At 53.2% G+C, this 23,170-nt stretch overlaps 1 protein-coding gene across 2 annotated transcripts in view; it reads right to left on the bottom strand.

Moving 5' to 3' along the window:
* The window catches only part of PDE4B (phosphodiesterase 4B), a 135,051-nt gene that overhangs the window by 56,232 nt on the left and 55,649 nt on the right, over positions 1 to 23,170 (bottom strand). For both annotated transcript variants that reach the window (XM_054294557.1, XM_054294558.1), the window contains exons 2-4: positions 3,562 to 3,756; positions 1,627 to 1,663; positions 1,469 to 1,539 (exon numbers count right to left, since the gene is read on the bottom strand). In XM_054294557.1, coding sequence (XP_054150532.1) covers positions 1,469 to 1,539; positions 1,627 to 1,663; positions 3,562 to 3,756 — 303 coding nt within the window. The remainder of the gene's footprint in view (positions 1 to 1,468; positions 1,540 to 1,626; positions 1,664 to 3,561; positions 3,757 to 23,170) is intronic.

The following is a 23,170-nucleotide window of genomic DNA, read 5'->3' as shown; positions in this document are numbered from 1 at the left end:
AGCTCCAGGTTTGGGGTGCCCTTTGGCCATGAACAGCTCATGTGAGATAAGCTTTGTTGGGTAGAGCCTGGTGCTGATAACACCAGCTTTGGGGGCTTGATCCCTCTGCGGGCCAATTAAGAGTTGGCCTTGATTCTGCTGGATCCCTTCCAACCGGGACGATTCTGGGATTATTATTGTTCTGTGAAGCAGTGGTGGAAATGCAGGGCAGGACCATTATGGAATGCCTGGGATAGCCAAGGTGGCCACATGACAAAGATCATGGAATTGTTTAGGTTGACAGAGACCTCTGAGATCACCAAATCCAACCCAGCAGTGCCAAGGCCACCACTGACCCGTGTCCCCAGGTGCCACATCCACAGGGATTTTAAATCCCTCCAGGGATGGGCACTCCACCCCTGCCCCGGGCAGCTGTGCCAGGGCTGGGGAACCCTTTATGTGAAGAAACTCTTTCTGATATTCAAATAAACCTTCCCTGGCCCAGCCTGGGGCTGTTCCCTCTGCTCCTGTCCCTGTTCCCTGGAGCACAGCCTGACTCCCCCGGCTGTCCCCTCCTGTCAGGAGCTGTGCAGAGCCACAAGGGCCCCTGAGCCTCCTTTGCTCCAGGCTGAGCCCCTGCCCAGCTTCCTCAGCCTCTCCTGGGGCTCCAGACCCTTCCCCAGATCTGTTTCTTTCTCACTCTCCAACCCCTCAATGTGTTTTTTTGTGGTGTGGGGCCCCAAACTGCCCCCATGATTCATAATGGACATTGCACAAAATGAAACACAATGCCTGCTCCTCAGGGAGGACCTGAGGGATGAGGGGATGAGGGGAGGAGAGGACGAAGAGATGAAGGGATGAGGGGGATGAGAAGACGAGATGGTCACGGAATGAAGGGCGAGGGAATGAAGCTATAAGAGCATGAGGGGATGAGGGGATGGATGCCATGAGGGGATGAGAGGACGAGGTGGTGAGGGAATGAAGCGATGAGAGCATGAGGGGATGGATGCCATGAGGGGATGAGAGGATGAGGTGGTGAGGGAATGAGGGGTGAGGGAATGAAGGGATGAGAACATGAGGGGATGAGGGGATGGACACCATGAGGGGATGAGGGGATGAGAGGACGAGGTGGTGAGGGAATGAGGGGTGAGGGAATGGAGCAATGAGAGCATGAGGGGATGGAGGCCATGAGGGGATGAGAGGACGAGGCGGTGAGGGAATGTGGGGTGAGGGAATGGAGCGATGAGAGCATGACGGAATGAGGGGAGGGCCGCCATGAGGGGAGGGCAGACGGCGCCCCCTGGCGTCGCGCGCAAACCGCGGCGGAGCCGAGAGGCCATGGCGGAGTCTGAGGCACCGCGGCCGCCGCTCCCCGGGCCCCGCCGCTCCCCGGGCCCCGCCGCTCCCCGGCCCTGCCGTTCCCGCCGCTCCCCGGCCCCCGCCGCTCCTGCTCGGGCCCCGCCGGCTCCTCTTAAAAAGCCAGGCTTACTTGTTGGAGGTGCCGTGTAAATTGGTGAGAAGCGTAAAGTTGTTCCTCACGCTTCTTAGGCTGGCCAGCACCTGAGGGAGACAAAACCGCAGGTGTCACCTTCTCCGCTTTAATGCTTTAGAAAAACTATTTCAGAGGCCAATATGCCATCAACTCACCTGCGCGAAAGGTGTGACAATCAGGTCATCGCCATGCCTAAGGAAAAACGGAGAAAAATGTATAAATTTCTGTACAAATTTACCTTCAAACAAAGTGAAATTCACCTCAGGGAAGGAGCGTTTTCCTGAGGGGGTTTTCCTCACGAACGTACCCACGCAGCATTTAGTTAACACCACATAAAAGCTTGTTCCTAATGGAAAGGTCACCGTGTATATCCAAAACAACCGGCTGCAGCAAGCATTCGGACTGAGAACGCCAGGCAATAAAAGCCAGGAAATTCAAAAGTTAAGGCTCATGCTTGCACCGCGGTGGAAAAAAACCAACCGTAGTGGTGCGGGGAAAGGTCACCTTTGAATTTCCTGGCTTTTGTTGATCTCTGTCGCAGTCTCTAACCTTGTTCAGACGCCGGGTTTTGTCTGGCTGTTTTCATCACGGAAGATTTGAGCAGAACTTGTGAGCAAAATATACCAGCAATAGGAGGGATTTTTTTTTTTTTGCCTTTTTTTTTTGTATTAATTATGGCACTTGAGTGTGTATGGAACATTCTGTATGATTGACCTAGCTGAGAGATGGCAGGGTATAGAATCATTGGAAGGTTTGGCTTGGGAGGGAGCTTAAAGCCCATCCAGTCCCATCGCTACCATGGGCAGGACATCTTCCAGTACCCCAGGTGGATCCAAACTCCACCCAGCCTGGCCTTGGACATTTCCAGGAATCCAGAGCCAGCCACAGCTGCTCTGGGCACTCTGTGCTAGGGCCAGCCCACCCTCCCAGCCAGGAATTAATTCCCAATATCCACCTAAATCTACCCATTTTCAGCTTAAATCCACTCCTCCTTGTCCTGTCCCTCCATCCCTTGTCCCAAGTACCTCTCCAGCTCTCTTAGAGCCCCTTTAGGCATTCTGAGAAGCAACATTTTGGTCAATTATACTCCTAGTCCCATAATTAATAACAGGATGTACTGAGCAAGGGCAGCAGAGCGAGCTCCAGGCTGCCACAGGACCCTCTGAAGAGTTCTCCACCAGTGCTGGACCCCTCCAATGAGGAATTCTCCCCACTGTGCTGCCAGAGGTCATCCCTTCATCCTCACTTGGGTATCAGTGCTATTAAGTCTAAATTTAATTTAAATTGTCCCCACACTCATGGAGACTCTGTCCCAATCCTAACAGAGCCTTGATGGCCACAGTGGATGGACACTTCAGCTGCAGACAGCCACGAATTTGGGGGAAATGATGGGATTCCCCCACCCCAGCGCACTGCTGGGAATTGTTACAATCCACCCTTTACACAAAACACTATTTGCATAATTTGGAGTGTTTCCTCCAATAAATATTTATTCAGTTTTAACTCAGCAGGAATATTTTCTCGCAGAATTCTCGTGGATCTGGCTAATATTCAGATTTCCATTCCGTGACAAAACTTTCGCAACAGCTCAACTTTGTTTAACGAGCACTTTTTTTGTAGCTGAATGGCCGCTTCAAAACTTCAAAATGTGCCTTTCAAAATGAGGGGCTGGGAATCCAGGACACTCTGTGGGTATCAATCCTCTCAAACTCAGCCATCTGTCTCATTTTCCCCTCGGTTCTAGGGAACAGCCCCAAAACAGGATAGGGAACAGCAATACTGTGAATAAAAGTACAGCACAACTTATCTGTTATTCCAGGATATGGCTTTGAAAGCTCTTCTGCTAAATTCTGGAGAAAATGGGAATATTTAAGGGATGGGATGGGATGGGATGGGATGGGATGGGATGGGATGGGATGGGATGGGACGGGATGGGATGGGAGAGGATGTTGGATCAGCACCTGTTTTGTGCATTCCAGCCATGAAATGTGCCAGAACCACCCATAAGCTGCTCTTAGCAGAGCTCTGAGGATCAGAGCAGCACAGAGAGCTCCTGGAAAGTGTAGAACACGAGCTGAATTGGTGCTTACTGTTCACTCGGGAGGGAGGAGTTCCTGGACATGGTCTTTGGTGAGAGGTCATAGTCGCTGTCGGATCTGTAGAGGAACGACTCCCGGCGCTGGCTGTGGCCCGGGAACGTCGTGTGCAGGACGAGTCCCGACGAGGAGCCGGCCTGCGGGTCCAGCGGGCTGCGCCCCGGCGACGGGCCATTCTCCACATCGAAGCTGCGAACGGAACACACACCGCGGGTCACACGCTGCCACAAGAGGGCTCGCAGGGCAGGGCATGTGTCACCTCAGTGTGGCTCTCTGCCACCGAGTCACCTCAGCACGGCTCCCTACCACCGTGTCACCTCAGTGCGGCTGTCTGCCACCGTGTCGCCTCAGTGAGGCTCATCGTGTCACCTCAGCACAGCTCATTGCATCACCTCACCGTGGCTCCCACTGCATCACCTCAGCACGGCTCCCCCCGTGTCACCTCAGCACGGCTCCCAACGTGTCACCTCAGCACGGCTCCCACTGTGTCACCTCAGCACGGCTCCCCCCGTGTCACCTCAGCACAGCTCCCATCGTGTCACCTCAGCACGGCTCCCCCCGTGTCACCTCAGCACGGCTCACTGTGTCACCTCAGCACGGCTCACTGTGTCACCTCAGCACAGCTCCCATCGTGTCACCTCAGCACAGCTCACTGTGTCACCTCAGCACAGCTCCCACCGTGTCACCTCAGCACAGCTCACTGTGTCACCTCAGCACGGCTCACTGTGTCACCTCAGCACAGCTCCCATCGTGTCACCTCAGCACAGCTCACTGTGTCACCTCAGCACGGCTCACTGTGTCACCTCAGCACAGCTCCCATCGTGTCACCTCAGCACGGCTCCCACCGTGTCACCTCAGCACAGCTCCCACCGTGTCACCGGCCTGCGGCCATCAGAGCCACTCCCGAGTTTCTCCCGAGTGCAAGGAGGACCCTGTGTGACCATGAACATTTACCCCGGAGGCTCCTGTGCTGGCTGCCTCTGCTCGTGCTTCCTTCAGCACGGGTGTCTCACAGCTCAGCACAGCTCTCAGCACGAGCACACAGAAGCTGAAGAGGGCAGGGATAGATCAGAGATGATGGAGAATCCATCCCTGGCACAGGGTGCCCAGAGCAGCTGTGGCTGCCCCTGGATCCCTGGCAGTGCCCAAGGCCAGGCTGGAGCAGCCAGGGACAGTGAGAGATGTCCCTGCCCATAGCAAGGGTGGAATGGGATGGGCTTTAAGGTCCCTCCCAGCCCAAACCATTCCAGGATTCCATTATTCTAAACACCCCACTCAACCCTCAATGCCTTTTGCACAAGCCCTGGAGTTCAATTTGCCAAACCTCACTCCAAGTCTTACTAGCACAACAGGGACTAAAGGCACCACAACCTGACAACACTCTCCAGCCCAGCCTTGTTCCCATCTGCTCCGGAGCCAAGCTTTTGAAACCCTGTAAGATTTGCAAGCACTTGGCAGTTGTGGGAGCTGGATGCCCAAACCTTGTTTTATCCATTCAAGGTATCAGTTCAGTGAATTTTAAACAGCTGTGCTGTAAAATGAAGGGCTGTTTAAAAACTAAAAAAAAACCCTAAACTTTTTGTCACCTTTTCCATTTTACACCCAATTTCTTATGGTTTCATAGCTTGGCTGCTGTGACCCGTGGCTGAAGTCACCCTGGCCACTCCAGCAAGTGACACCCCTCATTAACACTGAAAATGAGCAGGGTGGCCTCCTTTGGGCCTGATGGAAACACCAGATGTGTGACCATGGCCCGGGAAGCCAAGTGAGGTACGGCCACGCTCAGGAGGATTTCCTTGCCTTTGGAAGTCAGCTTTTGTCTCTTGCTCCAGCGCCTCATCCCATGCTGGATGCTGCCCCACCAGGACACCGGGCTGTGGTTCCTGCTGTGCCTTTCTCCGTCCCTCCACTCCTTAATCCAGAAGATTCCCTGAGCACAGTGGCAGGGAAGACCCCAGCTCTCCCTCCTCTCCGCAGAGAGAGCTTCAACTGCGGCAGGAGGAGCACATAAAGTATGAACGCCTGAACTTGCCTGGATCCTGCAAGTTTTCCAGATTTCGACATCACTGGGATGAACTGCTGCTTTGGTGAGAAGCCTGGCACAGCCAATTCCCAGCTGGGAACACCATGGCTGCTCCAGCTCCTGCTGCCCACTTCCCCTGTTCCCTGCACCTGGAATGCTGCCATACGGATCATGTGGTTAGTCCAACTGAAAAGCGCTTTTATTCCTTTCCTCAAGTTCAATGTGCAGCCACACCAGTGCTCCTCAGGCTCCTTTTCCTTGGCCTGGATCCAGCACTCAGCCACCCATGTGCTCAGCCAGAAGTTAACAGAAAATTCCCCAAAAAGGGACTGATCCCAGAGTTTGGAGTTACCTCTGCCAGGACTGAACAGGCACTCCCAGAGGTACAGCCTGTGAGCAAGATCCTCAAACCCAGGAATAACTCTGCTGGCACTGCTTTTTAATAGGTACAAGAACTAGAATATGGGAAAATATTCCCCTTGGATGATCCAACATCAGGAAAATGTGACCCAAGATACAGAGAGCAAGAGTTTAACCTTGTGTTTGTCACCAGCTGCTCCTGGCTTGCACAACACCCACCTGGAAATGTGCCCTGATGCCAAAATATCCCACAAACAAACACTTGCTGGAATTGGTAAGAACTTCAATGGGATTGTAAAGTTGCCCTCTCAGAGCTGCATTTCCCACTATTTTTTTTCTGTTGGAAGTTAACTGCTGAGCTCTGCTGGAAAAACTTCATCACTGTGTTCAGAACACTGCACAGACTGTGAGATCCTCTCTGCAGTTTGCACACCCCACAGGCTTTGTCCAAGTGGAAAAAAAGCTGCATTTGCCCACGTAGAAGTAAGGATGGCAGAGTACAAAGCACAAAACCCCCAAAATTTCCATTCCAATTTATCCCCAAATAACAGCACTCACAGTGAGACACCCCATTTGTGATATAAATTGTGTTATCTAAACATATGGGCCAGAAATTTGATATCTGAAGTCCCTAAAAATCTTTCAGAAATCTCTGTCTTCATAAGAGATCTCTCTAGGACATGTGGGAGCTGCCAGCATTCCCTGCCTGACTCCAACCTGTGTTATCAGACCTATTTACCAACATTTTCCAGTACTGGGAAATCCCTGCCCACCGAGGGATTCCAGGGAACTGAGCCCTGCCAGAGTGGCACAGGCTCCAAAGGAGGAAAGGTGACAGCAGCACCAGGAGAGCTGCCCAGGGCAGTGGTGGAGCCTCCATTCCTGGAGGGATTTAAAGCCGTGCAAATGTGGCACTCGGGGACATGGAGGTGGGAATGGACAGATTTGACAATCTTGGAGGCCTTTCCCGAGTGATTCCACCATCCCAGCGGGATGGGCCCTAGCCCAGGTGTCACAGACGTGTTTAACGAAAAATCCTTTCCTTAGGATTTCTCCTCCTGAGAAGCTGAGAGGCCTCAGGAACAAAATGCAAGCAATGGTTATCTGCTGCTGTGGGATGCAACAGGTGCATCTGGGATTGGTCTCATGTGGTTGTTTCTAATTAATGGCCAATCATAGCCCAGCTATCCAGACTGTGTCGGTCAGCCACAAACTTTTGCTATCATTCCTCTTCTATTCTTAGCCAGCCTTCTGATGAAATCCTTTCTTCTATTCTTTTAGTATAGTTTTAATGTAATATATATAATAAAATAATAAATCAAGCCTTCTGAAACATGGAGTCAACATTCTCATCCTGGGACCCCTACAAACACCATCACACCCAGGCAGAGCTGTCTCCCTGCAGTGTGGGGCTGGGAATGAAGGCGGCCTGGCCTTTCCCGGGATGTCTCTGCAGGCTCCCCGCGCGGCTCTCGGGGGATGCAGGAGCAGGGACGGAAGGGGACTTTTCCCTTTTCTCTGCAGGCTCCCCGTGCGGCTCTCGGGGGATGCAGGAGCAGGGATGGAAGGGGACTTTTCCCTTTTCTCTGCAGGCTCCCCGCGCGGCTCTCGGGGGATGCAGGAGCAGGGATGGAAGGGGACTTTTCCCTTTTCTCTGCAGGCTCCCCGTGCGGCTCTCGGGGGATGCAGGAGCAGGGATGGAAGGGGACTTTTCCCTTTTCTCTGCAGGCTCCCCGTGCGGCTCTCGGGGGATGCAGGAGCAGGGATGGAAGGGGACTTTTCCCTTTTCTCTGCAGGCTCCCCGTGCGGCTCTCGGGGGATGCAGGAGCTGGGAGCGCAGAGCGGGGAGCAGCGGCCGCTCAGCTCCGCTCCCCGATCCCTGCGCATCCCAAAGACGCCAGGATCTCCGGGAAGCGAGAGGAAGGAGACGGCAGGTGGCAGGAGTTAGCTGCGAGCGGGCACCGGCCCCGGACCTGTGCAAAGCTGCGCCTGAGCCGCGGTAATGAGCAGACAACGGCGAGCCAGGAGAAATCATTGTAAAACACAGCGAGGTTTCGTGAGTCACTCTGCAAACAAAGAGAATTCATAACAGCAACCCCCAGCTGCTCAAATGCGGCAGTGTTACTGTAACAGCTACAGGATCAGAGAGCCTCCCGAGATGGAAGCGACTCGCAGGGACCATCGATCCAAACCCTGGCCCTGCACAGACCTCCAAAAATCCCGCCCCGGGCATCCCTGGCAGCGCTGCCCAAACGCTCCTGGAGCTGCTCTGGCAGCCTCGGGGCCGGGACCATTCCCTGTGGAGCGTGGGCAGTGCCAGCACCCTCTGGGGAAGAACCTTGCCCAAAATCCCAGCTAAACCTCCCCTGACACAGCTCCAGCCGTTCCCTGGGATCCTGTCCCTGGTCACAGAGAATAAATTGGTGCCTGTCCCTCCACTGCCCCTCGGGAGGAGCTGCAGACCCTGGTGAGGCTGCCTCACCCTCCTCCAGGAGGAACAAGCCCAGTGCCCTCAGCTGTCCCTCGTATTTCCACTCCAGACCCTTCACCAGCTTCAGGAACCGACGTCCCTGGACTAGATTGCCCACCAGCAGTCGTGGAATGTATCAAAATTTGGCACGAGGATGGAGAAACAGGAATGTGCCACGCTTTGGATGTAATTCAGAGTCATTCAATCGTCATTGCCAGTCAAGTGGTTTCCATGAGAGCTGCACAGCCCCACAGTTTGCTCTGGAGTATGAAACACAAACACATTCCAGCCCAGCAGACCAGGCAGGCTCGAGGATTTTTGTTTATGTTGGGAATTTACACTTTTCCCGAGGATGATAGCACTGACTCTCCAAGAAGGTTCACCATCTGCTTTGCCTTCCCAGAGTCATTCCTGAGGACATTACTCCCCATCTCCTAACTACAGTACCACCTTCATGATATCAATGTTTCCAAAATATTTCCAGAGGTTTGGGCAGGCTTTGTTAATTATAAAACTCCTTTTTGAGATTCGTGAGTCTCACCAAGACATCCCTCAGGATTCTTAGAACCACGAACCAGGAAAAATGCTGTTCCTTGCACTGCCTGGCCGCTCTCTAACGCTGTGCACCTGTTCCCCATTATCTGAACAGCTTGCTGCTTTTCCTAAATACTCTCCCATGTGGAAAGGGCTGTGCTTGAAACCATCAGCACTCAATGGCCCAGGATGGGACACATGGAGCCAGGCACAGCCCTGGCAGGGGCACAGGGCTCCCTGGGGTGGCAGCTCACAGCTCCACAGGCATCACTGACCTTCTCCCACTTAGGGCAAACATTGCTACTCTCAGGAACCCCTTAAAAGTTCAAACCCCTCTGCTGGGTTTGTCCCTCTTGCGCTCCTGACTTTTTTATCCAGGTGAGGCCCGACCTGCAGAGCTGCCCCAACCCTGGGAACAACATCAGGAGGACCTGAAGCTGCTGGAGAGAGCCCAGAGAAAGCCCCAGAACTGTTCCAAGGGCTGGAGCCCCTCTGGAGCCAGGCTGGGACACCTGGGGGTGCTCACCTGGAGAGGAGAAGGATCCAGGGAGAGCTCAGAGCCCCTGGCAGGGCCTGGAGGGGCTCCAGGAGAGCTGAGAGGGACTGGGGACAGGGATGGAGGGACAGCACACAGGGAATGGCTGTAAATTAAAAGAAGGTAGATTCAGATACTGGGATATTGTGAATTGTTCCTGGCTGGCAGGGTGGGCAGGCTCTGGAATAGAATTCCCAGATTTGTTGTGGCTGCCCCTGGATCCCTGGCAGTGCCCAAAATCAGGCTGGACACTGGGGTTTGGAGCAGCAGGGGAAGCTGTCCCTGCCGTGGCAGGGGTGGAACAGGATGATTTTTAAGGTGCCATAGAAGCCAGCCTGGTCTGTGGTTCCGTGATGCCACAGTCTCCAGAGCTCAGTGTCCCCACACAAGGCAGCAGCCCCTGCAGCCCCTCCCTGTGCTGTCACAGCTGCCTGGCACAGGGGCCCGGCAGCACTGACTGAAGTGTTTGTAACAGAAGCTGTCAGCTGCTGCTAAACACATCATTAAGCCTCTGCATGCATCCAAAAGCAAAAATATGTGTTTACTTGACTTTGTAATCTCTGAATAAAGAAGTTCAAGGCCAGGTCGGACAGGTCTTGGAGCAAACGGGGCTGGTGGGAGGTGTCCCTGCCCTGGCAGGGGGTGGCACTGGATGATCTTTAAGCTCCTTTCAATCCAAACCATTCTGTGACTTTAATTCACTCTCTGTTCCTGTTCTCCTGCTCAGTGGGTACAACAGAGACAGAACAACCAGAGCCCCTGCCCTGCTCACAGCCAGAGCCCAAAACAGACCCGAGAGCTGCTGCTGCTCTCTGCAACCCAAAGCCACCTTCAGCAGAGCCCCGAGGTAAAAATGAGTCCCCAGAGCCCTCCCAGCTCTCAGAACCCACCCAGCAGCACCCTGGGGAGGCTCCTGGTTTGCACAGCAAATGTCAGGGGTTGTATCCAGCACCGTGCTGGGCTGGAGCAGCCACCAGGAGATGGCTGGAAAAGTACAGCAGGAGGTAAAAAAGAGTTTGGATTCTCTCTTAGCACAAAGGATTCCAAAAAACCTAATCCTTTTAATGTTTACTACAGATAAGCAGCTCGACATTATCCTGTAACAAGTGAACATCATGGGGTTGTTTTAAGTCCCCAGAGAAGGAATCCTGAGTGCTAAAATCCAGTTGTTATTTTTCCAACTGTTCATCCTGGACTATTTTATCCTCTTCCAATGGTTGTCTGCCACTAATCTCTGGAAAATGCAAGGCACAGTCAAACAAAGCAGACACCCCACCTGTATTTTTACTTCCAGAGCTTGGAAAGACATATGGATGTGAGTGTGATCACTCCCAACATGGGCAGCAATGCCATTTCCTAAGGGATTTTTCCTCCTGAAAACATTCCAGCTGACAACTGATGGAGCAGTTGCTTCCCCTCCTACCCAGCTGAGGTATAGCAAGGTGTGAGTGGCACAGGGTGCCCAGACAGCTGTGGCTGCCCCCGGATCCCTGGCAGTGTCCCTGGCACAGTGGAAGGAGTCCCTGATGAGCCTGAAGGTCCCTCCCAGTGCAGACTCCCCTGGTTCTGTGGTGCCGCTCCTGTGCAGCTCTGACAGCTCTGCTCACCCTCCAGGCGTCTCTGCCCACACCTCCACCCACCCTCCCACAGCTCCAGCACCAGCTGTGCCTCTGCTGCACCAAGAACCCAGCTGAGCCCCCCCAGGGGAAAGCTGCCCCTTTTCCCTGTGGGGAGAGCTGGGATGGCTTGTGGCTGTGGGACAGGTGGCACAGGGACAGCACGGTGCTCCAGAGCCGGGATTTTGGCAGCGCCTGCTCTGTGACACGCTGCTGTCCCATGGCATTGATGCTTCCAGTGTTCAGCCCAGCCTGGCCCGGCTGCCCTGCTCTGTTCAGTGCCACTCCAGCTCTCCCAGCTCCAGCCAAGCCCTGCAGCATTTCTCAGACTGTCTCTCCCAATCCACACGGATGTTGGAGGCTGCCTGCAGTGGCCTGGCTCATGTGACAGGGACACTGGTGTCTTCTGGTGGAGCTCCAGGACACCCTCCAGCCCTTCTGGACAAGCCTTGATTCCTTCCCAGAACCAGCATGGGGGGATAATTCCACCCAGCAAGTGGGAACACGGGGTCCAGCCCTGCCTTTCCCCACTGGGACATTACCGGCAATGGAAGGGGAATTCCAGTCCTATATTCCATCTTTTATTGATGCATCTTCAAGGATCTGCTACCCCTCTAAAGTACAATCTGCACTTAACTCCCTTCCCAGAGCCAGGCCTTCAGCAGGGGTCTCCAGGGTCCCCTGCACAAACACCCTGAGCTCCCAGCACTCAGGAAAGCATTCCTGGATCCACAGACAGCCAGAGCATCAGGAGGCTGCTGGCCAGAGCCAGGCTTTATTCCATCCTGCCCTTAAACAGAGACCCTGGCACGGCTCCAGACGCACTTCTGCCTTTCCAGGCAGGGGGGAAGCTCTGAGCTGCTGCATTCCGGCCGGCCCCACTTCACAGAGCTCCTCTCATCTGCTGTCAGCCACACAGGAGACAGGAACAAAGCGACAACCGTGGTGACAACTTACAGACACCACAGAGTTTCCATTTCACCTGAGCTGAACAAGCAGCCTTTGAGGCGGAAGATTTACACATTTCCTGCACTAATCTTTTAAATTCCCCCAGCCCTTGCATGGTATCCAAAACTCCAGCAATGGGTGCGTGGAAAGCTGCTGTGCTCGGAAATGCATCCAGCCTTTCCACTTGATTCATGGAATAATTATTTGACCTGGTTTTTGGATTTATCTCCATAATTGGGATCCGTGGAGCCTGTCAGTAAAAAGACAGTGAAATGTCCTAAGATGGTATTCAGATCTTTAAATCCTTTGGAGACTCGGCCTTTAACAATAATTAATCCAGCTGGGTACATTTCAGCAAAATTTTCCCTGCTTCACATCTCTCAAATGCCTGCAGTCCCCATCTCTCCTATCCATGGGAAAGGACACTGTGATAGCAAATGTCAGAGCCCAGGGACGTGATTCCAAGGGCCATCTTTTCAGAGCTCTCATTGATCATTTCAGGGCCAGCAGGAGCTCCGTGCAAAGGCTGCGTCATCCAGCTCAGGAGCATCTGCCACCTGCTGCTGTTTGAGGGCTGAATCTGAGGGATGGAAAGTCCTGGCTCTGTCTGAGGGGTTTGGCACAGGGATCACAGCCATGACTGGGAATGGCACCTGCTGTTCCCACACAGGGGTGTCACAAGGGCCTGAGGCAAAGGCACCAAAGGAAATCACCAAAGGACAACGCTGGTGTGAAAACAAGAGGGGATAAAATGGACAGGAATAAACTGAGGTTGGAAATCAGAGGGAAATCTGTGCCTCGAGAGCAGCCAGAGCACTGAACAGCTTTCCTGTGGGAGTGATGGGGGTAAACACCAACTTGATGTTATTCCTGGTGGGATTAATAGTGTAACTCATGAAACATTGCTCCAGGGAGATCCTGAAGGCCCTTCCAGGGCCTAGAGGGGCTCCAGGAGAGCTGGAGAGGGACTGGGGATAAGGAATTGTTCCCTGGCAGCTGTGGCTGCCCCTGGATCCCTGGCAGTGCCCAAGGCCAGGAGCACCTGGGGCAGTGGGAGGCGTCCCTGCCATGGCAGGAACGAGAGGAGCTTTAGGATCCCTTCCCATGCAAACCATTCCATGATTCCACAATTCTGTGAAATGCCCAGCCCAGCTCGCGCAGGCACAGCCAGGGAATACAAAGCCTGCCAGCCCAGACTGTATTTCCATAAATTTGCATTTTTCCCAAGGCCAGTGAGGCGGAAGGGACAGCTCTGCCTGCCCACACTGCCTCCCCTCCTCCTCGGGCAGCTGCAAAACAAAAGGGGGGGAAAAGAGGGTCAAGCTAAACCCCAGATTTTAATTTTCTGCTGTTAAATCACATGGTCTGCAATGAGCTTTAATCACTCAGGACAGCAAACTGGATTTAGCAGAACGAAAATCTTCCCCAGCATGGAGAGAAGTCAGAGGTGGTGAGCAGCAAGAACAAAACCTTTTAAAGGAATGATTGTGAGGCCAAAAATCCAGGCAGGGCAGAACTCCTGCAGCACATTTCATGTGGTTTGTGCCAAATGGTGGGGTCAGGCAGCAAATCAAACCCTCTTGGGATGATTTCCCTGATGTGAAAACAGATAGAGCGCTGCTGGCACCCAAAATATCATTTAATAACACCGTTAATGTTCCCTAGACCTGCAAATCCTCTCCAGACCTGCTCCGGGGCTCATTTTGATCTTCCTTAATTAATGATCCCTTAGAAGCTCTGTTTCATGTTGAAAATCACTTGCTGGAATCACTGTTTTGGAGTCACTTCCTCCAAACCATAAAGCTTTTCAAAAGAAATAAGAGATGTGGGGGCACTGAGCAAAATCAGCCCAAAACTAAAATCTGAAACAAGTCATCAAGTCCAGGAGCATCAAACAACACAACAAAGCAGCCACAGCCACTTGGAAATTTGGGGTAAATACAAGCAGAGCACTTGGTACAATTAATTAATGCTTAATTACACAGAAGGTGAAGTTTGCAGTGTGAGTAAGCACAAATGTGTGGGCCTGGCACAAAATCATTGTATCTGATTGCAGTTACAGCTCCATTCCCGAGCTAATGAGAATTGAGCCATCCTGGGTGTTTTGGGCTATTGATAAAGGGTATTGATAAAGGGTTTGACCTGAGCTAACGAAGAATGAGTAGGCAGAGGCAGTCGATGGCCAAAGTGGATCCATTTAAAAATATTGACTCACTGTGTGGAAACATTTGGGGTGGTGAGACCTGAGGAGAGCAGGCACTGAGGGGTTACTGCCATGGGGGCAGAGATGTTGGAGATCACCGATGGAACACAGGAGAGAAAACACCTGGAATTAGGGAGGAGCTGATTAAAACACCTGAAACTGGTGAGGAGCTGATTAAAATACCTGAAATTAGTGAGGAGCTGATAAAAACACCCGAAATGACGAGGAGCTGCTGGAATAGATGGTTCCAGGCCTTTCAGTGGTGCCACAAGCAGCAATGGCCATACACTAAAACCCAAATTGCACCTGAACGTGGGGAAGAACTTCTCTGCTCTCAGGGTGGCAGAGCACTGCAGCAGCTGCCCAGGGAGGTCACAGAGCTTCTCTCCTGAGATATTCCAAGCACACCTGGATGTGTCCCTGTGTCACAGCTGTGGGTGACCCAGCCTCCAGCAGGAATCCGTCTCCTTTTGTCCTTGTCGGGCCAGCCCCGGGTTCCCAGGTCAGGAGGTGTTGGTGGCACTGTGTGGATGTTCCTGGGGTGGCTGCTGGCCCTGACAGCCTCTGGGAGCCATCAGCATGCAGAGCCACGGTGAGAGGCAAACAGGGGGGTTGTCCTGATAGCCCTCAGCCAGAGCCCAGCGTGACACTGTCTATTAATACCCCGGTGCCACCCTGCAGAACAGCTGACCCACGGGACAGCAAATGCCACACAGATAGCCAGGGCCTGCTGGTGATCATGTGAGGAGCAAACAAGATAAGGAGAGGACAACAAAAGCCTCGTGTCAGAGCCTCCTGAGCTGAGCTCTCAGCCAGAACAGTCGGGCTGTGCCTCGTGCCAGGGTGCTGCTGTGTTTGGGCAGGGGGTGTGCAGGGCTCAGGAGGCAGGGGAGCAGTGTGTGCCAGCCTGGGCAGCTGGGCAGGGCTCACCCTGCTCAGGTCAGAGATCTATCGCTGCTCACAGCACACCCATGATGGCTTTGCACTGTGCTCTTGCAAGGGATGCTTTCTGGGATTGAACCCAGTTCTCTGAGTGCTGTTCACTCACCACTCACAAACCCAAATTCAGGTTAAATTTGTACCTGCAGTGAGCAAAGGCACGATGAACCCCAACCCTTTTCCATGAGGGGGAAGCCAAAAGCCTCTGAGACAGCCTGAGAACGTAACCATGGCCACACTGGTGGCTCTGGGCCCCTGGGACTGTCCTGGGGGCAGGGAGGCAGCAGTGCCACCTCGGGCACACGTGCTGAGGGCAGCTCTGACACAGCAAAGCTCCCTCCAGCAGCAACACTGAAAGCTGGCTGCCTCTAAAGCATCCAGAGCTGGCCTCACTCCTAAAGCACAGCAAATCTGTGAGCAGAAAACACAGCCCAGCTCCTGACTGAGTGGAATGGCTGAGTTAACAAACCCTGGTGCTTCATCCCTGCAGAGCTCCTTGCCACAATCATCTCAATGGATCCCTGCTCCTGAACCTCTTCCCAGCTCAATGGGGCCATTGAAGCCCAGAATAGCTGGACTGCCTGTGCTGCATCCTCACAAGAGATGAGGCTCTTGCTGCAGTCTAAGAAAGAAAAATCACTCAGCACAAATCAGCTCTTTTAAACCCACTGATTAAATAGATATTCACAAGGCAGAGCACAATGGCTTGGATGGAGCCATTGCAACCCATTACACAGCTCCTCACTCATGCCCAGGAGAGCTTTTCCTTTGCTTCTCTAATAACAGGAGAGAAAAGGAAGCCACAGGAAAGATATTAAACTGCATAAAAATAGGTGACAGGCAAATTTACAAACTTGGAGAGGCAGAGAGAGAGAGGATTTGGGCTGGCAGTCCTGCTGGGAGCCTGGAGCCCTGCAGGAGAAACTCCAGCTCCTCTGAAGGGAGGATGGAACTCCAGAGTTTATTGAAGGGTGACATGGGCTGGGCAATACTCAGAAACTCCATCTCTGGCTCTGTAAAGATCCATGGAGCTGCTGCAGGGCTGGAGCCAGGCTGGGACACCTGGGGGGGCTCACCTGGAGAGGAAAAGGATCCAGGGAGAGCTCAGAGCCCCTGGCAGGGCCTGAAGGGGCTCCAGGAGAGCTGCAGAGGGACTGGGGACAGGGATGGAGGGACAGGGCACAGGGAATGGCTTCCAGGGATGGATGGGAGATCGGGAATTGAAAATGTTCCCTGGCAGGGTGGGCAGGCCCTGGAATAGAATTCCCAGATTTGCTGTGGCTGCCCTGGATCCCTGGCAGTGCCCAAGGCCAGGCTGGACACTGGGACACCCTGGGACAGTGGGATCGTCCCTGCCCAGGGCACAGGGGACAGGATGATTCCATGGAATGTTCCCCCTGCCTGTGGACCCCTGCAGCCCCAGCCCCTCCCAGCCTGGATGAAGAACTGACCTTTGTCAGCCTCACACAATTCCTCCTCCAAGCTGCTGTGCTGCCAGGTCAGATCTCATGCAAGGTGACAATTTCTTAGAGCTCTGACAATTTCCTGTGTCTCCTCAGGAAAACATGGTATTTTTTTTCCTTGCCAGAACCCACTTTTTGACGCTCTTAATCTGAAATAAACCCATCATATTCCATCTGTCATCAGCTGGGCTTTCATTTCTGGAGTTAAACTGGCCTGGGAGAGCTGCAGTGAGGGCAGAGTTTAATGGAATAATTCTTACACTGCACAATTTGGACGCAGCAAAGCAAAAGGGGGTCAGCTTGTTCTTCCAGCCTCCACTCCAAACAATTTAATGTTTTTATGGATGAAAAATGTCAGAGCTTTTTGTGATCTGAGGGAAACTGGGACATTCAATACAGCCCCACTTCAAGCCTTCACTCACACACCTCAATTCCTTCAGCCAATATTTATTCTCTGGATTTTCCAGAGCTCTTTTATGCACTTAAATGGAGAGATACAGACAGAGCCTCTCCTTCAGAGCCACTGTGCCCCAGTAAATCTCTGTCCTGGGGAGCTCAAACAGCCAATAGGAGCTCAAGTGATGCACCTGAGACAGACCCATTCCATCACCACCTTCAGATTTTGAATTAATCTCCCCTTCCAAACTCATTGCCAAACCATCTTTAAACGTCTCTTCCTAAGGGAGTGACAAAAATTGACCCGCAAAATCAAAACAGAGCATAGAATAAAGATTAGAGCCAAATTATCCATGATCAGTGTAAGAATAATAGACTTCCCTAGGATAACTGGGCACTGAAATGTGATTTAGAGCTTTCCAAGAGCTCTGCCAGCTCACCCTCCATGTGACTTTTGGAACACTCAGGCTGTGATGAGTTTATAGCACAGTTCTGAGATTATAAATCCAAGGGTGTGGCTTTTAGGTCTTTTATTGGGGATTAAAACTGAGAAATATTTATCCAACCCCTCAGCAAAGCACGAGTGGAGCCAGATCCCCAGTTCCCTGCTTTCAGCTCTCCTGGATGCCATGGAGCAGGATCCTGATCCTGATCCCGATTCCCCTGATCATGGGGCAGAGGATCTGCTTCCCACAGGGCTGGGAATGCTGCTCCAGAGCTCCAGGGGCTGTGGGGGGCACCAGGAACCCCCCAGCTCCTGTTCCTGCAGCCTCAGAGGGTTTCACACCCACCTTGCTCTCTGTTTCAGGAATCTCCTGTCCCTGGTGGGATGAGCAGGCACGGGCAGTGTGGCTGTTCCTGGGATCCGGGGGAGCTGGGGAGGGCGGCTCTCCCTCCCTGGATGCCCTCAGCCCTGCCTGGGATGAGCAGCGTTTGGGAGGCATGAGGACAACTCCAGCAGCTCCAGACCCAGCCCTTCTCCCACCCGACCAGCCGGCAGCTCCCACACGGAATTCCGCTCCTGCCAGCTTCCAAGGCCAGATGATTTCATCCCAAACATTTGTTTATCAACTTCCAAACCAGTAAACGAGGAGTTGAAACAGTTTCACAAAAAAAAAAAAAAAAAAAAAAAAAAAAAAAAAAAAAGGTGAAGTTTGTGCAAATCCATCCCTGCTAAAGCCAAACAACACAAACATAAATAAGGGAAGATCGAGTTTCTCCCTTCTCCTCACATGAAGTCATTCCCAGGATTTCATTTGAAAATCCAGGAGTGTGCTGCGAAGATTTTGTAATTACAAACCAATAAGAGAAAGCATCCAGGAGGAATAATTACATAATTCCTAGCTGAACTGGCTGCTCAGAAGCATTCACAGCCTGGAAGAGCTGTAATAAATAGCTCCTCATCTCCTGGCTGCCGCTGCAGCTGATGAGTCACGGCTGTTCCCGGGATGGATCTCAGAATATCCTGCTCCTGTGTGTGCTGCATGGACAATCAGGCAGCAGGGAACGGCTCTGGGGCAGCACTGGTGCGGCCCTGCCATGCAAACACAACTGGGCAGCGCTGTACTGCCTGTGGGGAATGGGAATATTTCACTGGGATTCAGGGAATGGGGCACGCCCGGCCTGGAGGGCTCTGCTGCCATCCCAAGGGTTGGCACAGCCCAAACTGACCCCGGGGGCTTTCAGGGAATGGTTCCCAATCCCACACTCCTGACTGGCACCAGAGATCCTCCTGCGGTAAAACCATCCAGAGAGAGAGAAAAACAGCCATGGAATCAGGAAAACGTGAGGGAACAGGTCCTGGGATGGGACACAGGGAACCCAACAGGAAGAGACTGAGGAGGCTGGGAGAGCTGGGAATGTTCACCTGGAGAGGAGAAGGATCCAGGGAGAGCTCAGAGCCCCTGGCAGGGCCTGAAGGGGCTCCAGGAGAGCTGCAGAGGGACTGGGGACAGGGATGGAGGGACAGCACACAGGGAATGGCTCCCAGTGCCAGAGGGCAGGGATGGATGGGAGATTGGGAATTGGGAATTGTTCCTGGGAGGGTGGGCAGGCCCTGGCACAGGTGCCCAGATTTGCTGTGGCTGCCCCTGGATCCCTGGCAGTGCCCAAGGCCAGGCTGGACACTGGGGCTTGGAGCACCTGGGACAGTGTAAGGTGTCCCTGCTGTGGCAGGGGTGGCACTGGGATGATTTTTAAGGTGTCTCCCTTCCCAAATCATTCCAGGATGCATAATGCAATTAAAATCCCTGGACCTGTGTAATCAGCTATTGGGTACCTGCATGTGTTCTCTGGCCTTCAGTGGCACACCAAGGTGTGTTTGCCACTCTCAGGGAATGTCAGGATTCTTTGGGAATTGTAGGACAGATCCCCAGGTGGGTGAGACTGACAGAGTGACAGGGCTGAGAAAGGCCTTTCCCTGTCTGACGTCACAACCTCATTTCCAAACAGGTTCTGCTCTTTCATCTCCTGCTGTTTATGCACGTCTCAAAGTGCAGCTGCTGCCTTCACCTCCCAACACCCTCACTGCAGACAGCACTGGGAACATCCCAGGTTTCCTTTTGGGATGTATAAAAACCCTGTGCATTATCATAGAATCCCAGAGTGGTTTGGGTTGGAAGGGACCTTAAAAATCCCTTAGTTCCACCCCTGAAGGAGGGACACCCTGGGCAGGGACCCCTCCCACTGTCCCAGGCTGCTCCAGCCTGGCCTTGGGCACTGCAGGGATCCAGGGGCAGCCACAGCAAATCTGGGAATTCTATTCCAGGGCCTGCCCACCCTCCCAGACAGGAATTCCTTCCCAATATCCATCTAAATCTACCCATTTTAATCTTAAATTCATTCCCTGTGTGCTGTCCCTCCATCCCTGTCCCCAGTCCCTCTCAGCTCTCCTGGAGCCCCTCCAGGCCCTGCCAGGGGCTCTGAGCTCTCCCTGGATCCTTCTCCTCTCCAGGTGAGCCCCCCCAGGTGTCCCAGCCTGGCTCCAGAGGGGCTCCAGCCCTGCAGCAGCTCCATGGGTTCCTCTGGGCTCTCTCCAGGTGCTGCTGATGTTGTCCCCAGGGCTGGGGCAGCTCTGCAGGTGGGGCCTCACCTGGGAGGGCTCCTGCAGGTGCTGGATGTGCCGCGTTTGCTGCTCCCAGCCCCGACTCCTGAGCTGCTCTGCCTTCCCAGGAACGACGTCAGTGCTGCCCCAGATACCGAGGCTGCTGCTCCACACGGCCCTGCCAGACTTCCCCTTATCCCTCACGTTATTCCCAGCACTTCTGCCCTCACCCTCACTTCACCTTTCCTGCTACCACGTCCAGCCCTTCCCAGCTCCCTCTCCTCTCCAACCCACAGCAAACCAAGTGTTTATGTCTCATTTCTCCAACATTCCACCCCAGGAATTCCCCTCATCCCCCTGCAGATTGGAATCCCTCCCAGCTGGGTGATCCCAGCTCCTGGAGCTCCTGTCCTGGTGGGATCCCATGGATGCTGTCCTGTGGGATCCCATGGATGCCATTCCTGGTGGGATCCCATGGATGCTGTCCTGGTGGGATCCCATGAATGCTCTCCTGTGGGATCCCATGGATGCTGTCCTGGTGGGATCCCATGGGTCCCTATTCTTGTGGGATCCCATGGAAGCCTGTCCTGGTGGGATCCCATGAATGCTCTCCTGTGGGATCCCATGGATGCTGTCCTGTGGGATCCCATGGATGCTGTCCTGGTGGGATCCCATGGATGCCTGTCCTGTGGGATCCCATGAATGCTCTCCTGTGGGATCCCATGGATGCTGTCCTGGTGGGATCCCATGGATGCCTGTCCTGTGGGATCCCATGGATGCTGTCCTGTGGGATCCCATGGATGCTGTCCTGGTGGGATCCCATGGGTCCCTATTCTTGTGGGATCCCATGGAAGCCTGTCCTGGTGGGATCCCATGAATGCTCTCCTGTGGGATCCCATGGATGCTGTCCTGGTGGGATCCCATGGATGCCATTCCTGGTGGGATCCCATGGATGCTGTCCTGTGGGATCCCATGAATGCTCTCCTGTGGGATCCCATGGATGCCTGTCCTGTGGGATCCCATGGATGCTGTCCTGTGGGATCCCATGGATGCTGTCCTGGTGGGATCCCATGGATGCTCCTCATGGATTGCCCACTCCCATCCTCAGCTCCCCTGATGGGAGCCTCAGTTTGAGAGCTCCAAGTTTATTTTGTGCTCTCCTAAAAGCCACAGATATCCTGTCAGTCAAGGGCAGCTCCTGCCCCATCCCCTGCCTCCAGGAAGGATCCCACCCATCCCAGCTGCTGTGCTTGGCTCCTGCTGGGGCTTCCCAGCGTGGCCCAAACCCCTGGAATCCAAAAGCTCCAGATTCCCCTTGGAATCTGTTCTTCCGTGGGGCAAATCTGGAAAATCTGCTTTACTGGCAGCTATCCATGGCAAAGGTTAATCCTGTGGGAGCAAGAATCCCCAGCACTACCTGGGCATCTTTGCCAGCCGTGTTTGCTTTTCCCAGTCCTCTGGTTTTTCTGTATTTCTACCCAAAATACATCAAATAATGCAATAATTCCAGGAGTTTATATCATCAACCCATCACGTTTCATCTATGGCCCCTAACAATATTTTACAAAGGAATCCAACCCTTTGGATTAATTCACCTCACTCCCATTTCACCAGCAAAGCTCCACCTATGGCCTCCATCCAAGGAAACAGGGATTAACACCAGGCTGGAATATCCTGGAGCTTGCAGGGAACGCAGAGCCTCATTCCCTCACACTGAGTGGGAGCACAGGGACCTGGAAGGGAATTGCCCTAATCCCAAATTCCACAGTTCCCATCTGTACCCCAAATTTCCTGCTGATATCCAATCCAGGCAAACCTAAACAGCCAGAAAATGAAATGTGGGAATGTTCCACCAGAAAAGTGGGAATTTTCATGAAGTTTCTGTGGTAACCACCACAGAATTAGGTTTAGTCTTGCTGCTGTTCATTACCAGAATTGTTCAAGTTTATTTGGAATTAACATGGAAATACAAACACCTGAGGGAGCACAGCAAAAACTCCCTAAAACTTCCCACTGCAATCCCAGGGACGATGCCAGAGCCAGGCCAAGCTTGGGATGGGATCTGCCAGGAAAGGTTCTGGAGAAACAGAGTTAATTTCAGGATAAACCTGGGAGCTGATTTTGGGATAAACCTGGGATCTAATTTGGGATAAACTCAGGAGCTGATTTGGGATAAACCCAGGAGCTGATCTTGGTATAAACCCAGGAGGTGAACTTGGGATAAACCTGGGAGCTGATTCGGGATAAACCCGGGAGCCAATATGGGATAAACCCAGGAGCTGATTAGAGGAATAAACCCAGGAGCTGATTTGGGATAAACCCAGGAGCTGATTTTGGGATAAACTCAGGAGCTGATTTTAGAATAAACCTGGGAGCTGATTTTGTGATAAATCCAGGAGCCCATTTGGGATAAAATCAGGAGCTGATTCAGGATAAACCCAGGAGCTGATTTTAGAATAAATCCGGGAGCTGATTCGGGACAAACCTGGGATCTAATTTCAGGAATAAACCTGGGATCTGATTCGGGACAAACCTGGGATCTGATTGGGGACAAACCTGGGATCTAATTTGGGATAAACCCGTGGTGAAGAGGCCATGCCCCAGCCCCAGCTGCTCTTTCCAAGCCCACAGTCCCAGGCTCTGGTTTGTTTTGTTTCCTCTCTCCAAAGGCTCCATTTCCCACTGGCAGGAGAGCCCAGGGCTGGCCAGGAGCAGCCTCTTCCCAAGGAGCCACCCGTGGGTGCTCAGGGATCCTCCTCTGGAAGGGAATCCAAGCTGGGAGCCCTTCAGCATTCCCAGGGGACCCTGAGGAGCACCCTGGGCTGTGGGAGCTGTCCCTGTCACAGGATGAGCTTTAAGGCCATTCCCAGGCCAGACCATTCCAGGACTCTGGAATGCCTGCCGGTGGTTTCATCCCATCCACTGGGTCTGCAGGGCTCTCCTGATCCCTTCCCTGCTCTCCAACCTCTGTATCCCATTTTTGCCCCTCATCACCAGGGTGAATAAACTTGGGGGTTTCATTTTCCACAGCGCTGCAGAGAGTGAAGATTATTTGATTTATCCCTACACCATT

Source organism: Melozone crissalis, unplaced genomic scaffold (genome assembly GCF_028551555.1).
Source record: "Melozone crissalis strain CALT ecotype California unplaced genomic scaffold, PUWL_Pcris_2 ptg000254l_1, whole genome shotgun sequence".
NCBI lineage: Eukaryota > Metazoa > Chordata > Aves > Passeriformes > Passerellidae > Melozone > Melozone crissalis.
The sequence above is the reverse complement of the archived record's forward strand: the minus strand, read 5'-3'. Positions and strand labels throughout refer to the sequence as shown.